The sequence below is a fragment of the Poeciliopsis prolifica genome, unplaced genomic scaffold, assembly GCF_027474105.1.
Source record: "Poeciliopsis prolifica strain line A6 unplaced genomic scaffold, Auburn_PproV2 SCAFFOLD012, whole genome shotgun sequence".
Taxonomy (NCBI): Eukaryota; Metazoa; Chordata; class Actinopteri; order Cyprinodontiformes; family Poeciliidae; genus Poeciliopsis; species Poeciliopsis prolifica.
Genome location: NW_026562387.1, coordinates 1169773 through 1187835, shown reverse-complemented (window position 1 = coordinate 1187835; position 18063 = coordinate 1169773). Strand labels below are relative to the sequence as shown.

Here is an 18063-nt window from a genome sequence, read left to right as displayed (position 1 = left end):
CGGATTACTGTAGAAACACATATGTGAGGCATGAAGAGATGTTTTATGTATGCTTTCTGTAAGCATGAGGTCTGATGTTTAATCTTGTTTGGTTGATTCTAGGTCAGCTCTGCAGAAGTGGCCGGAGGATCACCAGGAGGACCAACACACCCTCCTGTGTCCGGAGATCTCCATTCCCCTCCCCAGGCTGCCTCCTCAAGTAGTCCACTTGGTTGGACCCCTCAACCAGTCGACCCCCTGTGTCGTGGCCCGCCACCGCCTCAGCCTTAACCCGGACGCCTCGTGCTCCAATTGCTCCCTGACGCACAGCCGCTCGCGGGAAAGCTTCCACAGCATGCGGCGCGCCTCCTCCGTGGACGAGATTGAGGCCCTGAGGCCCGAGTGGGACCGGAAGAACCGGAGGGCCAGCGTCCGGCCAGCCAGCAGCAGCACTGGTGAGTACAGAGGTGGTGCGACGTCACAGGGCCCTTTCCTAATGTCTGGAGTCATGAGTGTTGAGAAAGGGCTTAGCCTGAAAATTTGAACAAGCAGACCCTACAGGCCCCTCCCACTTGCTCTCTGCTGTGGATGCCAAGCATCCACAGCTCCTCCCCTACACAGGAACCTGCCGACAACTCCTCCATTGAGAACTCCCACTGTTTCTCCACCATTAGCACAGCTGCAGACAGCAGCAACGTTGAAGTTAAACAGTGTTTCCTGCTGATTGGTGAAAAGTGTGTGAGCAGTATGTATATAAGTATGACTGACACTGCTAAGATGTTACTCCTGGCTCTGATTGGTTGTATTTCTGCACATGGCAATACTGATTAATCACTGATTAATCATGATTAATTACTGCTTTAGGATGTGATTAATCTGTTTAATTTTTTTTCATTCGATTGACAGCACTAGCAAAAAATAAATTTTTATAGAAGTTACCTCCTGAAGCTTTTATCCTGACCTGGTGTGCTTCTCTGCAGGGGCTGTAAACAGCAAGTCTAACATACTGAACTCCACTTCGGACTCGGACCTCATGCGGTACCGTACGATATCCAAAATTCCCCAAATCACCCTCAACTTTGTGGATTTCAAACCGGACCCCCTCATCGCCCTGCCCTCTGGAGAGATGGACATCATAGCCCCCTGCAAGCTCATTGACAGGACTCACAACGTCACCGAGAAAGTCACACAGGTAGGACGTCACAAGGTTTGAATCAAACGTTTTGATATGGACTGACCACAGCGATGTTTCCAAATAGTTTCAGAGCATTTGGACGCAAACTTCACATTCCATTTATGGTGAAAATGTGTCTGTGTGTTTCCATTTTGTGCCTGCCAGCTGTATCCACTTGCTACCAGAGCAAACAGACAGTACACTGCTTGTTTCACCTACTAGTATAAATTTTTGTGATTGCTTGACCCTTGATGAAATAATCAAAGGCATCTCAGTTGGGTTACAGTTACTTAGACTGAGCACAGGAGGATATCTGTAAAAACTTTTATGGAACTACCAGTTGTCAACATTATGATAATTAGATCATTTCCAGGAGTTACATTTTGCATGTGAGGAAAAAGTTGTAATTGAAAAAAAAAAATCTTGTTAACAGGAAAGTAGGTCAGCTATGCTAGCTTGACTTTGGCAACTTTGACAACATGTGCTGTGAAATTTGGTGTGCTTTGGTTCGGTAAAAACAAGAACTGGCTTGCATTGTTTCCAGAGCTGATAAAGTCCAAGTAAGATGTTTGAGGTTTTATTTGTCATTTGTCAGCAATCCATCTCTCTTACGACCATTGTCCTGTGTGGACTGGAGTGACAGAATCAGGAGTATGGCATGACAAACATGACGCCTTTGTCTTGGAAGTGATAAAAACTCAAACACCCTCATGAAGGTTTTTGCATGCATATTTCAACTAATTACTCAATGTTAATATGATCGTTCTGCATTAACATCTTAAAGTATGAAGCTTTTTAATGTAGAGTTTTGAAACTGTTGGTCAAAACAGTTTGAGAGTTGGGGTGAAAACAAATGTTGATGTCCAGTATCAGAGAAAGGACTCTTATGTGGTTGGATTGTGAGGAGAATTTTTATTTTTTTCTACAGTGACTTTATCTTCCTGCTGACTGTTATTGGAAATTCCACACATGTTCAGAAGGCTTTATCCTTAATGAAACCTTCATCACGATTATGGCCTTTCCAACTTTGTCACAGCTTATTAAATCTGACACTGGGTACCTAAAAGCCTCGTTAGGCCGGTTATGAGATGTGGTCAATGTCACACACAAGAAGGCTCGCTTTTTTTATCCAATCGTTCTGCTGTTGAACATTTTATCACCCTTATCATCTCACTCTAGCACCTTTACTTTGACTGTTTAGGCATTAGAATGGAGACGTACATTGGGATTTCAGGTAGAGGTGTACTGATGAGGGCTTTGTGACAGTTTTCTGATCTCTGGACTTTCAGAAACTTTGACCTGTCGGTACCAATTTTAGCCAATTTCAAATTTTCTGTAAAGTAAGAAAATAAACAACCAGCATGTCACTCTTGCCTAAACAAATAACTTCTACAATCCTAACTTTGTGACATGTTGATATCCTTTGAAAATGACCTAACCTTGAGGGTTTTTTTAAAATTAATTTTGCAGATATTAAATCACAAAAACTGTCTCAAGTATCTCCACTCAGCTCTCAATATTTGAAGCATTTATCAGTAAGCAAATGAAGTAAAGACTCCCTGTATACCTGGTATGACTGAAGGCAGACATAAATAATCAGTTTTTTTGTCTTATCTGAGTCAGACATGGACTTTCTAGTATCTCCAGAGTTAATTGTGGATCACCAAATGATGCCGTGCCATATAGAATGAGGTTCAGCTGGCAAGGTTAAAGCATAGCCCATAGTGTGTGTAGGTGTGTGTGCATTAACTAATGCTGTGTACTGTAGTTGTTGTACAGTGCAGATGGGAGGAAACAGCACCAGCTGTGACTCCAAATGGACTTCTATTTATAGCAGGCTAATAGGAAGAATGGAGGAAAACGATAAAGAAGTTGCAGCTATTATTTATATATATTTATGTTGGTGAATTTATTAGCCTGCCAAATAAATCACATGCATGTATGAACCTATCATCAAACACAGAGATATTTTTTGTCTCTCTCGGTTTTCTGCTTGTTTTCACTTCAAAGATGTGTTTTTTTCTCTTTAGAAAAGCCTTTTTAAAATCAGTTCAGATATTTCAATGGAGATTATGCTCCTGCATTACCACTTCCGCCCTGCAGAGGGCGGCACCGTCACACTGACGCCGCAGCAATCCCCCCAGCAGAGCAGTGAAAACGGTATTGTGGTGCAAATCAGGCTGAATAACTTCCGGGCTTCATAAACCACCTGAGAGGGAGAGACAGGGACACGTGCTGATGTGTGTTTTTTCCTCATTTTGGAGTGACTCCTGGGGCTGTCCCGCTTTCCCTCCTCTGAACACGCAGCTAGCTTTCCTCCTGCCGCATGTCATGCTGCACGCGCTCGGTGCCGACCGGCTCTCTCCGCTTGGAGGAAGTTTCTGGAACGTGACAGGAACAGCTGCCTTTCAGTCTGATTGTTTATTCACACAAGGCACGTGCAGCGAGAGCGGCCTTTACCTTACTTTGACCCACCCAGTCCAAGCAGAAGTGGGTTGAGCACCCAAAGATTGTACTCAAGTAAGAGTAGCACTACTTTTAACAGATTTTAAGAGTAGCCCTCTCTCAAGTTTCTCCCTCTCAGCTCCTTCAGACTAGCCAGACGCAATTAGCAGACACCTGGTACATATGTACACCTACATCTCTGCTGAGCTCCATATTATATGAGCTACTTCTCTGTCCAACTCTGGTAAAAATGTAAAAAAAAAAAAAATGGTAATAAAGGAGTCATGTTGAGATGAAGACAGTTACAGGAAGAGGATGAGTTATTTGATTTCTTTTTGGATGCCAAATCAAATCATATAGTCCTTTTATCACATTGGTAACCTCATTTCCATCTGTTTTGAAATTACATATTTCCAAATGTTTAAAATGAAGCTGGTTGTGGTTCTTTTGAAAGACTGGTTCCCTATTTGGCAGCAAAAGTAAGAACCTGAAGTCTTCGTCAGTAAACTATGCTGCTGGCACAGAACAGGACTTGATGTAGCTAGCACGTTTTGCTTGCCTAATCAATATTCTGTGTGTTTTTCCTGCTGCTTTCAGTGAGCTAGCTCTGCACTGGCTAACAAGTCAAGTTCACGACTCCCGGGTCACCCGTCTCGGTTTTCTAGCAATAGATTTTGGAAGCGATTTTACAGCCTCTGCTGTGCTGGCGACGGGACCGAACTGCAGTAAAGTTTTATTTTGTGCCAATAGGTTTTCATCACAAAGTAAACTTTTTAAGCTGATGAAGCTTTTTAACGATGAATTAATATGCATATCGTAAAGCTGCAATAATGCAACACCAGCCCAAATAGTCAGCACTAAAACTGGATCTGCACAGTTGGCAAAATACAGCATTTCTGTCACTGACTGTAAAGTACAATCACATAAACACAAAATCTGCTCATTATGAACCATCATTCATTTTGGCAATCTTTTAGAATGTGTAATATGTTGCAAAAAAAAACAAAAACAAAGATAAAGTATGTGATGACATTTTCACCATGTACAGCGTAAAACCAGTGTCTGCGTATTTTTCCATTTCTGCAGCCCTTCACATCTGTCACATACTTGTAATATGGATTAAAAGAATCGTAAGGATTTATTGCCTCAATTTGATTGAGTTGATCTTCTCTTGTTGATTCATTACAGCATTATAATGGAATGTATTTCATTAGGCCAAAGGACCACATGCATCAGAAGACGACTCCGCCAATGGCTTAAAAGAGACGATAAATATCATCTGTACAGTCAACATCAAACTCTGCACACCCCTGCCAGATGTCTGATATATTAAAATGATCAAATCAATATAAATAGCTTTTTTTCCCCATCTGTAATGTGACAGATGCCAAGTATAACAATACAAATAGAAAATAAACAAATGAAATGGTAATTTTGGTTGATCAACTCCAAATAATTGAAGTTACTAGTCAAATCTCACCAAACATTTCCATCTGTACAGTCAAGAAGCAGAACTGTTGAAACGGTTTGTGGCCAAAGTCAGCACAGGCGGAAGTACTTGGAGACAAAACCTTTTCCCCCAAATAAAAAAGGACATTTTTTTTTCAAGTTTTTTCCTTTTTTTAACGGCTTTGCTACACGTTTAAAATGCAATTATTTTGAACGAAGCAGAGTTGGAGATAAATTAATGTAGGTCTGGAAAGATGTGATGTCAAATACTTGACATTTTGGTATTCAAGAAATTGCTTTTTGAAACTTTTTGACTCAGAAATGTACATGTTTTTTTCTTGAAATTTACTGACATTAATCTCTAATGTCTGACTTTTCAAACTCAGATATTTCCATGTTTTTCGAGAAAACCTTTGGTGGAAATTTACTCTTCCTTTTTTCTTTTGTCTACAATGTCTGAATTGCGCTCTGGTAGCCTTTGAGTAGAATGTTACTGTTAATGCTTTTGTTCAACTTAGCAGCAATTACTGTAGTTCAGTTCCTCAGTGTGTGCGCCATTAAAATCTCTCAGTAACACTTGAATTATGCATTCAAATAAGCTGCCGAAAACTTTAAACTATGTAGTGTGAGTTGACTGAAACTTCCCCGAGCCGTCAGTCGGGGGTCATCCTCCCTTCCAGACGCTTCCCCTTCTCATGTTTATTAGTTTATTACGCTGCAGGAGAGCCGCCAGGCCGCATCATTTCATGAATAGTGTTCCTGTCTTGCCCAAATTTGATGATAAATATCTGCATAAGGTCATGAGTATGCATGAGTTCTCTAAGTGGTTTGTGATGTGAATGATTCAAAAGCAGGTATTTTTAGCAGTGCCACATGTTTTTTTTTTCTTTTTTTTTTTTGCAGTTTTTTTTTTTTCTTCTTCTTGCAATGCGCCAGCAGGGCCTACCTCCAAACTGACACCAAAGTCGTTTTTTTCTCAGCGCCACCTCTGGCAAAGTTCTCCGGCATGTCAGTGGCTGATAAATAGGACGTAAATTAGCAGAAATGAGTACAATAGTTACCCCGATAAGGAGTGTTCCACCTGGAGGAGAAGGCTTTGCTCAGCCCTGGGTGGATTAAAAGCAGCCTGCTGTCCCACACTGACAGGAGGTGACCTGCAGGCTCTGGCTTTGTGACGGAGGGGCTGGATTCTTCGGGCGTTTTCATGAGCTTTCTCCTCACATGTGTCATGTGAAAGTTCCTGAGTGATTCTGGGCACAAAGGAGAGCAGTATTTAGCAGCGGTAGGTTACTATTATGGGAAGCTGCCCTCAGAGGGAGAAGGATTAGCACTTTGTTCGTCCTGTAACGGGTTCGAACCCGATACGTCAGGCTCTGTTACTCTGCCGTTTTGTCACCTCCCCACTCTTGGGGTAACTGTGGACACCCAAAAAACAGTGTGTGAATGTGTGTATTGTTATGACAAAAAAAGGAGACACATGATTTTGAAGAAAAAGTGTTATTTAAAAAAAACATATATACTTTTTTGAGCTTGTTCAAAGAAATTGTGCTATATTGATATTCCCTCATCAAGAACATACCTGGAGTGTTGCCTTGATTCTTTCATGCATGTTTGAGAAAACATGCATGAGAGATGCAGTTTTCAATTTTCCTATTCACATAGCAGCCCTCCCTCACTCAGCTCCTTCAGACTAGCCTGAAGGAATTAGCAAATACCTGGTGGAATTGTCAGCTGAGCTCAATATAAGAATTACTTTTCAGTGAAATGCTAATAAAACCAGTGTTTAGGCGTTAATAGATGAACGATGTAACGACTTTCTGAAAACAGAAATTCAGGAGTTTTTAAAGGGACACAGTTCCAATTTCAAGGTCTTAACATTAGGAAGTTACATTTCTTATTATGCAGCCTGTGCCAATGGGAAGCAATAGCAGAAATTTAACTTTTAAGTCACATTTTCTTGTATTAGAATTAGTATAAAGTAACTACCAGCCTCTCTTCTTCATGATTGAACAACAAAGCTCAATCTGTTTCTCCCATGCGCTGCAGTGAGCTTTTGTGACCTTTAACCCCCCTCCACCTGCTCCCACATTTTTCTTTTATCTGCTCATCAGAAGATCCAAAACATACCATATGATCTGCATCTGTGGACATGATGTAAACCAGGCTCCAGGCCATCTCAGATGGGCACAGGAACGGCTGATTAAGCAGCTTTTAAGTCGTGGTACATTTTCAGCGCAGCCATGTCACTGTGTGTTTCACCACAATCACACCACCAAACCTCCCGCCCTGGAATTTTATCAGCAAAAAGATAACCTGAAGACCTGTCCTGTTTGTAATATTTGAATGTTTTTCAATATTTGGCACAAGTTGGGAATTTAGCCTTAAGTTGTATGTGTTCCAATTTTTTTTCCCTCACACAACCACCAGTGTCGTCTTTATCAGCAGTTAGTTTTACCTTTTCTAGCTCATGGTGTTATCGTGTGACGAATATGATCTAAATAAAAAACACACTGGGAGTGTTATTCTTCCATATCAGACTCATGTTGAAGTGAGAAAAACTTATTTCAAAAGTAAGCCTCCTAGCTTCTTGCTGGCTTGTAACTAGCTTGTAGCTGTTAAGTTGTTTGACAACCAGTAAAGTTTTTTTTTTCATTTATTTATTTATTTTTGGCCAGCTGACAAAATGCTAAGATAAAAGCACTGAAGAAGCCTCCATTTGTGTGGTATAGCACATTTGATTTGTGGGTTAGCCATGGTTAACTGTTACCTACTTAGGACGGTAAAGCTAGCTTCTTGTTGGTGCTAAATAAGAAGGATGTTCCCTGGTTTTTTTTTAAAGGTCAAGATTACATTTTATGATTTCCACTACAACATTAATCAAATCTACGCTGAACAGATGTTTCTTAAAACAGTTTTTTTCCTTATTTTATGAGGAAAAAAACTGAAAAATTGAACGTTTTAAATGCTGTTTGGAGCTGAACAAGAATAAAAATTTCAATATGTGTGTTAAGAGATTGAATGCTAAAGTCTTCCCCCATTATTGTTGATTGTCTTGCCTCCTTAAATGGTTCCATTATTACACATGTGCATTATTAGTTGTTTTTTTGTTTCAGTTTTATTTATCCTCAAACCCTGACGTTTCCTTTTTGTATTTTATATTCCAGTTTTTACAACCTGCTCAAGGATTCCAGTGAGCCTTTTCTCTGACGATTTAGGTTTTCTGATCACCAAGGACTTTTTCTACTGTTTTAGTGTCGTAATATATACATTCTGGAATACAGCTGGTTGTATCTGAGGGAAATAATTTGGAATTGGGCTGAAATGTAGGAATATAGTGAAACAGCATGACTGTGAATTGGCTGTCCTTTTCAGTGGCTCTGCCTCAAAACCTCAATACCTCAAATTGATTGAGAGCCTCCTCCACAAGGGTTCAATGACCCACAAAGAAGCATAGAGTCATGTTGTGACTGTCATCATGCCACAAATTCGTGCACCTTTATATAATTGGCCTATGTTGTTCCTTCAAAATCATATTTGGTGGGTAAAATAAATAATCAGGGAAAGACCAATCAGTATTGGCCGATTCCGATCTGACACAGGAACACAAATTCAATTGACAATGAATTTGTTTTAACACAGAAATAAATTTACTGATACAAATGTACTTGATATCTCGGCACCACTACAGCACTTAAATACTCTAATAGCTTCACACAGGCTTTGCTAGACATGTAAAAACAACACAAACACATAAAATAATGAATAGTGAAATGGACAAAACCAATAGCTTAACTACCTTATGTAAAATAAATAATTAAGCATCATGTCTCTCAGAGCCATAAGCATAGAATTAGACTGAATAGACCCGTCTTTATGACTCGGGCACAATGCCACTGATACTTGATCTAGAGTTTTCTAAAATATTGGAACTTTTACAGATAGTGATGTCACATCAGTGCATCTCTTCACTCAGTTATTTCTCATCTGGCCATTGTTTCTCATAAGATCTCATCAACATTCCCATGTTTTCTTTTGAACAGCTTAATTTTTTTTTCTTTTTGACTCTCCTGTCAGAAATCCTACACAGCCTCAGTGGTTTTGTCGCTTTAATGACTCTCACTGGAATATTCAGAAGTCTGGAAACACAACAGTAACAATTTGTCAGTTGAAGGATTTGTCACAGTGAGTGTTTGTTGTGAAGCTATCGTTGCTTTTACCACTTGTACCACTCCGGTCAGTACTTTGGTTAAGTTACTATTGATACTGATCGGCACATGGAAACAGCTTTCTAATGCTGACCAAATTCAGCTGGTTTCGTGGCTTTAACACACCCTTTTCTCGATTTGTCCAGTGTTTCCTGAAACATCCCATTTCATTGCGCATCATTTAATCTACAGGCTAATTATCTTTGATTTCTTTATGTGTGGATTACTCTGATTGCTGTCAACATCTGGTATAGATTTTATGTTAATATTACAAATACGTTTGCTAAGAAAAACATTGACGCTTCATACATATTTTTATTGCAGGACATTTCCGTTAATGTCCTGTGACACTATGAGGTTGAATATGAAATCTGTTAGTCCAGATCAGCAGAGTCGTCTCTTTGTGTTCTGATGACTTCTAAAGACCCGCTACTGTACCATTTGGATCTGCTCATCGTCTTGCAATGGGAAATCGATGGAGAGTTTGATTCTCCATCTTGCTCAGACAGACAGTATCGACATCCTAAATGAGGTGAAAGGGATATTTCCACCTAATTCTAAATCATTTATTAAATTGCACTGCATAATTTGATCTTTGTGTCATTTCTTCAACCGGCTCTGGGTTCGTGAGAACGTCCATGCTGGGTCTCAGTGCTCTCAGATATCTTTAGATGACTAGTGTCCAGTCATCTAAAGATATGTAAGAAGAACCCGTTCTAGTTTTGAGACACAACGTGACTTTGAAAATGTACCTGTTGGGCAAACACACTCATTCCCAGGCAGATAATCCATTTCAGACGGATCTATCTGTTGCTGCAGCGAGCCGGCCCGTTCCTGCAACGTTGGCGACATCGATTTGGGTATTTGTAACGCTCTACAAAACCAGAGATGATTTCAAGTAAAATCTGCTGTGTCCTTAAACCAAATCTAGGACATTTATTCATTAACGGCTACATCACACGATGTTTGCTTTTTTTGTGTGTATGTCTCTTTTTTTTTTGCGCAGTTCCACTCAGCTAACCGAACGTGTTCGGCTGTAATTCACACCCAGGCAGGAAATCTGTTTGCAGTCTGACTGAAAGCTCCTCACCTCCACTGGCACCCTGCCTCTGACTTTATCACTCACACACACACACACGCACACACACACACACGCACACACAGACATGATCGACGGCAGACTGAGAGGCAGGTGGCATCGCCGCGGAAGCGGGATAGGAGGGTCAGAGGGAGCATCCTGGAGAGGAGGACGCAGACAGGCAGAGAAGGGCGAGGAAGACGTGATGGAGAGCGAAGCAGCGAGAATGTTCTCAAAGACCGAGGATGATGGCTACAAGTAAAAACCAAACAAGTGCAAGAATTTTCCTGCATCCAGCCATATAATACTGAAGCAAATGATGTGCCAATCTAGGGCAGCAACTCATTGTTATTTTATTGTCGTCAATTATTTGGACGATTGTTCTCCTGATTTTTCAGACGATTAATTAGATTTTAAAAACAGGCTTTCTTGCAGATTCTTCATTGAACCACTTAAACTTATTTCATAGTGTCAGAATAATAAAGATAGTATTTTTTTTAAGTGTATATTGTAATGAACGACAAACGACTAATACTAAATTAGTTGATGATTATTCCAATTAATCAGTTACTCTCAATCAATCAAATAATGGCTTCAGCTCTGATTGCTTTTGTGGCTGATTGAACCTCAGAAGCTGTAGAAAGTAGCTTCTTCTGCATCGTTTCTCACATCACTGTCTGTTCTTAGATTGCTGAAATCTAAGGTGGCTTCTTTTTGACCAGCTGATTTTTGGGTCCATATTAAAATAATCTCTAGTAAACGATGTATCAATTACATCAGTATCCTCCAAATCAGTTTGACTTTGCCTTTAACAAAACTGAGTGTTTGACTTTTTTCCACCTTTGCTGATGTATCATGCTTATAAAAAACATGACTCCAGCAAGATACATTAGAACTTTTTAGAATTTTTTTGTGTCAGTAAATGTCTGTCCTCTATTTCACAAATAGAAACTCACTTAATGGAAACAAAGCAGTTTTGAAAAAAACATTTTAGAAAAAGGTTTTGTGCTAAATTGAGTTGGTTTTGTTTGTTTGTTTGATTTTAAAGCCATACAAATTGGTATATTTTGCAAAACAGTATTGTAAAAAAATGTTTGGTTTCACACAAGACACGTGAACGACAACAAGATGTTACAACTTGCAAAAGTGAAGACAGAAAGTAGTAGGAGGAAGATGGCATGGTGTGTTGGTTCACACAAACAAGCATTTTCACTTTTTATATGTGATTTTTATTCCTTTGCTTACATAGTGGAAACACAGTCATTGCGAAAGTGTTTCTCTGACATTAGCTGACAAAGTTTGGAATGGAAATGCAGCTTCAGCAGCCCCAATACGTTGCAGCTAATTTCCTTCTGTTCCATCTTGATTTCATGCTTTCTTTTCTCTCCTTTGCTCTTTCCTTCTCTTTTGACCCCCCTGTCTGTACATTATCTCTTTTTTCTCCTCCTCCACCCTCCCTCCTTTCCTCTGTGCTTGTGTGACCCATTTCCTTGGTCTTGGCCCCATTAATCACAGTGTTGTGGGCATGGCCTGCCTGCCTCCCTGCCTTTCCTCATCATAGCAGGTAATTGAATAAGAAGAAGGCTGAAGGTCTGGACAATAATCAGCCATTGATTGGCCTGTCCCTTACCCTGTACAAGTCTGACCCAGTTGCTTTTTGGACTCTGTGGCTGGATATGATGTGACAGCCTGTTTGTGTTGACAGGCCAATTAGCTGCCCGATAAGAAAACATTCTTCTCAGTTTGGTTCTCAGATAAGCAGAAGCGAGTATGGTAACAGAATGGAGATCTGAATCAGCTGACGGTAACTGCTGTCAACTGACTGCAAGACAATCCAAGATCACCTGTTTCCTTTTGATTTCCTTGTGTCATGTTCTATTTCTTTATTTTTTTAATATCATGTTTACACATCCAACCAAACATTTCATCTTTATGAGTTTACATAGCCAATAACCAATATTTATCAGTAGTCTGTATGTTTCATTACCGTTTTCATGCCTTCAAAAAAAAGACCACCCTGTTGAATTCACCACCACTTCTCAGTTTCAGTTAAACTACCCACGATGCAGTGCTGCATCACTATCACTGCCACATGACCAATCTACTTCGCTCCCAGTCCCGTAACAAAATATCTGTTATTAATATCAGCCCAGTTTTATTTATTGGACCAACACCAAAATGTTAAAAAAAATGACTACAAGCCGATACTGATATTAGTGCCGATATGTTGTGTATCCCTATTCTATATTTGCATTAATACACACAGTGCAAATTGTTTCAGCCCTACGCCAGAAGCTAAAATATTCAACTTTTTTGTAGCTCCACTTTTGGAGTTAAAGTCAATCAGCACTGAGGAAAATGAGGGGCACTCCTGGATTGGCTGCTTTCCAAACACCAGCCAACAGCATATCAAGCTGCATTTTCTTTTACATTTCAAGTATGCACCATTATAATAAAAAATAAATTAATTACCACATTCCACAAAAAATTCTAATACTGAACTGCAAATAGATGAGATTCATTGTAGTTCTGATTTAATTTTGTGGTCTAACACAAAAACAGAGATTGCTGTTCCTGGTTGTTCCTGGATCCTGGATGCCACTTTTTTCAGAACCCATGAGCCAGGGGGACGGTCCAGCATTTTTTCATTCAGGGTTAATGCCTGCTATAATTAAATCTGGTGGTAGACCAGTGTATGAGAGGATAGTGTCTAGTCCCTAGCTCATGAGGCAGCTAGGGACCCACCTCAGGCCGATCCATCAAGGAGCAGGCAGGGGCCGGGCGGCGGAGGAATGGGCCCATAACAGGAGGCGCTGGAGTGAACCAAAGGAGCCACCAAGGTGCTCTATCTCTGACAAACACAGGCAGCTCGTGTTATTCATGTCTTACAGTGCAGCTGGAGGCTGCGCCTGCTTCTTTTGGACTGGGCAATATTACTGAGCGTCAACTCCACAACAGCTTTAACCCTCTCCAGGCAGGTGTTGCAGATTTGCAACAACTTAGCCAGTCTTTGCAAGCAATTTGAGCCTGAGAGGGTTAAAGACACGGAAGCAGTTTTAGATCTGTTGAACCCAGAGCTCAGAGGTAACTCACCAGACATACTGCTCAGGTTAAAACAGCGTCATTCAGGTACTGACCTTATAGATGACACTCAGTGTTAGGCTATTGAGAACAAGTGACAATGTTTGTTTTTTTTCACAAATGGATGCCAAGCTTTACAGATTCCAAACTGTGTCCAACACAGAGTATTACTGTTAAGGCTTGATTCTTTGATAGGTACAAATCACAACATACATCCTGTTGGGGCTCATTCGTCAGAAAGGCTAGCCTTGCCATCACCTTCTTATGCCATTTCAATTCTCATCTCTGTGCTTTGTCATCTCTGAGCTTGGATTTCTCAAGATCTGTTTCATCATGGACAACCTTCTGCATGGTTATAGATTTCATCCTGCCTGTGGTTTAGCAATGGCAGCGGAGGAAGTGAGCGAATTAAAGTAATTAAAGTAAGAGACATTTGATAGCTGGTAAAGTTGTTGGTCAGCTTGGTATGGTCGATACAGTGCATGCAATTTCCAGTAAGCTTCATAGCATGGTTCCCTACACACATTGCATAAGTCACAACCAAATGATAGCAATTTGGTAAAATCAGATCCAATATTTTTAAACTTACATCCTGCCTCCAGCAAAAAATCGTATCTCTCCAGACCCTCTGGACAAAGCAAAAGGTAGAACAAGATGCCGGTTTTAAACCTCGACTTCACATCATTTGTTCAGCTCAACATTTGCATTACCAGAAGAAACATACACTTAGCAGTTGGACGTTGCATTTCACTAGTCAAATCTAGGACACGTGAAAATGTTTCTGTTACAACCACAGACGTGAGCTTTTTATATCATCCCTAAGGTCAACGCTAAAAACGCCCCAAAGGAAATCGATATCCGTCACACACAGACTCATCCTCTAAAGGGCCCTACAAACACCTCAGCCTGCTAAACCGCCGCTACATTGGGACAACTCCTTCAGTTGAGACTACAAAACGTCTCCAGAGAGCCTGGCAGTGTCACCTCCATACCACCACAAGGGGAATAAATCAGAGTGTGCCATTTACACCCAGTCATTATCCATGACCTCTGTCCTGACCCTGAGCCCTGCGCAAACGCCACGGTAAATACCAACAGGACAGTGTACCAGCAAGCAGATGAACACGGCGCTTTGCAGTGTGGACAACAGCTACTGTAGAGACAGACGCTAATTGGTTTCCCAGCTGAACATGACACCGGAACAAGACGATCAATTTTCTTTATTTTGCCAGTAGGAGATTCTGAGCGCAGGCTCTGTCTACCTGGCTCCTCTGGTCTTAACACAGGCGTTGAGCTAGTTCTGCAACTTACCTGCTTGTCAGTTTTAATTGATTCCTCGGTGAGGAGTGATTGGTTGTTATGTTGCTGTGTGAAACAGAAAGCTGAGGGTTTTTTAGCTTCTGGAGGACTCCCAGTTTTTATTGGAAGGCAAACTTAGCATTTCTTTTATAGCCTTTATAATATTTTCTGCAAAAAAAATATTATAATATTTTATTCTATTTTGTGGATGAAAACACAGTTCCCTACAATTCCCTCCCAGAAGTATTTTTTCTTTCCTTATATAGAAGCAGAAGTGTGTGCAAGTGTGTGCAAGTGTGTGTGTGTGTGGGTGTGTGGGTGTGTGTGTGTGTGTGTGTGTGTGTGGGTGTGTGTGTGTGTGTGTGTGTGTGTGTGTGTGTGTGTGTGTGTGTGTGTGTGTGTGTGTGTGTGTGTCTTCCTCTGTCTTTGCCAGAAAGGCACACATACACACTTTTGCTTTCTGGTTCATCTCTGTATTAGTAGATGAATGAATGCGCACATCACACCCACACTTGTGTGTGAAGATAACACAACTGTAGCCAAATTGACAAATACACACACGCACATACACGCACACCCACGCACACACAGACACACAGACCCCAACAAGTGTGAAAACCAGGTTTCCCCAGTTTGGTTTGCCAATGTGAAAAATGAGCTGCTGCTCCATTTTATTCAGGTTGGAGAACTGCTTAGCACATAACTTCAACAGCGTGTGTGTGTGTGTGTCCGGTGTGTGTGTGTGTGTGTGTGTGTGTGTGTGTGTGTGTGTGTGTGTGAAGGACTAACCTCCATTTAGCTTGTTTAGCAAAAGCTAATCTATGTATCCTAGTGATTCCAGAAGCTCCTCACAGCTTTAATGCAACACTTTAACACCCCAGTAAGTGTCTGCTGCCAAGTATGTCCTGCTACACACTCCTGCAGTGCATCCTGGGAGATCAGATGGTGTCAGGGGGATTATTGTCAACCTGCCTGCTCAAACTGACTTGTTTTCCAAAAATTGAATCCAAATAGAGCCTCATGTCTGTCCACTGGTCTGTTTTAATTATTCAGTGGTGATTCAGCAACATGATTGTTAAATGGCACGAAGTGACTGGAAAAAAAACTTTATATTCAAGTTTGTGGAACAGCTTAAGCTTGGCTAACGTTGGGGAAAATTTGAATTGTTTTAATGTCTTCTTGATGTTCCATTCAAATCATTTTGAAATCAGCTGTACAGACCAGTTCATTTTTTTTTCTTGTCCTCATGTAGAACCGGTCAGGATAAAATCAGTGGACCATGTCTGTCTGAGTGGAGATGTTTCTGCTTACCTGATGTCACGTAAACATCTTGTTGGTCTGTTCATCACAGGGGCAGAGCAGGGAGATCTTGGTGTTAGATGCTAACTGTTAATGTATTTCTACATTAACTATAAACAGAATATTATTTTTGTGCTTCCCCAAAACATCATCAAACCAGACTACTCTCTGTGAAGATGAAGTTAATGGTTCATTGAGGGTTTTTCCATAAAACTAACAATAAATCTATGAAATAAAAGATGGCTGGCAGCTGCAAGAAGCTGGTCAGACTGGAAGTTGAGGTTTTATCTCTGTCTTCTCCTGCAACCCGTCCAGCTTTAAAGCGTCGCTGTGACTTCCTGGCTGTTTGTCTCATGTTGTACGTTTACACTTTCCATCTGGTCATCTGTCATCCTCTACTGCAGTGTCACAATAAACCGAGCAACACTGCAGAAAAAAAAAGAGGCGAGAATTGAATAAAAAAAAAAGAAAAAAAGTGAGAAACCCATAGAGCACAGCCTTATTGCGGTTTAGATGAAATCAGTTTCTCCTCCAGCGCCGCAGCACCTTTTGTAGCTTCATCAGAGTCCTGACACATCCTGACACCTTAACAAAGTGCTTCCGAGCCGAGTCAGTGTTTGGGTTTAGGCGAAGCACCCAGACAATGTAGGTTAAAATGTAAAACGTTTTGTGAATAAAATTCGAGAGCCAGTGTCACGGCAGTGACAGCCCCGGTTTATTGGAGGCGTCAGGCCTTCCCTCTCACCTCTGCCGTTACATCCTCTGCACACGGCCCAGCTCAGCGCTGGGATTTAGCCGCTCTGTAGTTCTCTGTGACACTTTTCTAAACACTTTTTCAGTGCTTACGTCGAAAGAAGCTCCCATGAATTGATGTTGACACGTTTTGCGGACTCATTATGCAGAAGCAATGTAGAAGCCACCAGAAACTGCTGAGCCTGCGCTTCTGCGGCTCAGCGTGAAGTTCTGGAGCCGTGTTTGTTATGGTGTCTGCTGTATTCTTGACTGTTCAGAGACAATTCAGTAAAGTTTTGGCATAACTCGGTCGTTTCAGCTCTGAGAACTTCCTCTAAGTACTTACTGGGCCTGTAAGTGCTTATTCAGAGAAATATTTCACAAACATGAAGATAGAAGCAAAAAGTACACCATATGTAGCTCTTCCTCTGAAGGGATTACTCAGTTTTTCAGTTTTCCATAACAGCCTGCTCCTTTGTAAAACCAAGTGTCAGATTATATAACATAATACTGTAATGCCCCACTGCATAAACACAACTGCTGTGCACCATAGTCATAGAAATAATAGAGTGCTTCTAATTAAAGGCGGTTGATTTACTGATAGTCATTAGTGTGGCCACCGCTATGAAAGCAGGGTCTGCTGCTCTGGAGAATACAGGTGTGTGTTAGCACAGTGCCAAATAGAAAACACATTAGGAACGACCTATTGCTATGCGAAGGCCATTTCAAAACAATTTGTAGTCCATCATTTTGCTGGGAGAGAAGATTATTAACAAGAGGAACATGTTTAGGAGAGCTAGAGGTCTGGTAGCGGACCTTTAAGGTTAGAGAGAAACTTCAAATTCCCCAAGAACACTTAACATGCTTCAGTTAGCATGTTAAATGTTATATACCATGATAATACACTTTCCTTTAATGTTAGAGTTGCCGGGCGAATTCCATCTGGACACATTAGGACATTCTGGAGCAACGTCCTTCCCACAAGTACAGTTCAGATCTATTATCCGACCTGAAATTTGAGCCGAGTGGGGCCATAGTGGTATGCTTGGTCAGGTCAGGTCAGGCTCTAATAGCGAAAAAAAAAAACAACAAAAAAATAAATGAGAATACATATTATAAAGATGTTAATTTACTTATTCTAGTCTAAATAGAGATGAGGTAGTTCACCCAAGAGAGGGAAAGAAGAAAGCAAGGTGCAGAAGTTAGACTGTAACAAGCTAACTAACCTTTCAAAATCAGAATGTTTATTTAAAAAAAGAAAAGAAAAGAAAGATATTTCAGTTTCTTGTCATGAGACCACTGCTCTCTGATTTCTGTATTTA

At 40.8% G+C, this 18063-nt stretch overlaps 1 protein-coding gene across 2 annotated transcripts in view; it reads left to right on the top strand.

Moving 5' to 3' along the window:
• Positions 1-18063, top strand: part of kcnh2b (potassium voltage-gated channel, subfamily H (eag-related), member 2b) — a 192224-nt gene that overhangs the window by 86431 nt on the left and 87730 nt on the right. For both annotated transcript variants that reach the window (XM_055037476.1, XM_055037475.1), the window contains 2 exons: positions 103-434; positions 960-1171. In XM_055037476.1, coding sequence (XP_054893451.1) covers positions 103-434; positions 960-1171 — 544 coding nt within the window. The remainder of the gene's footprint in view (positions 1-102; positions 435-959; positions 1172-18063) is intronic.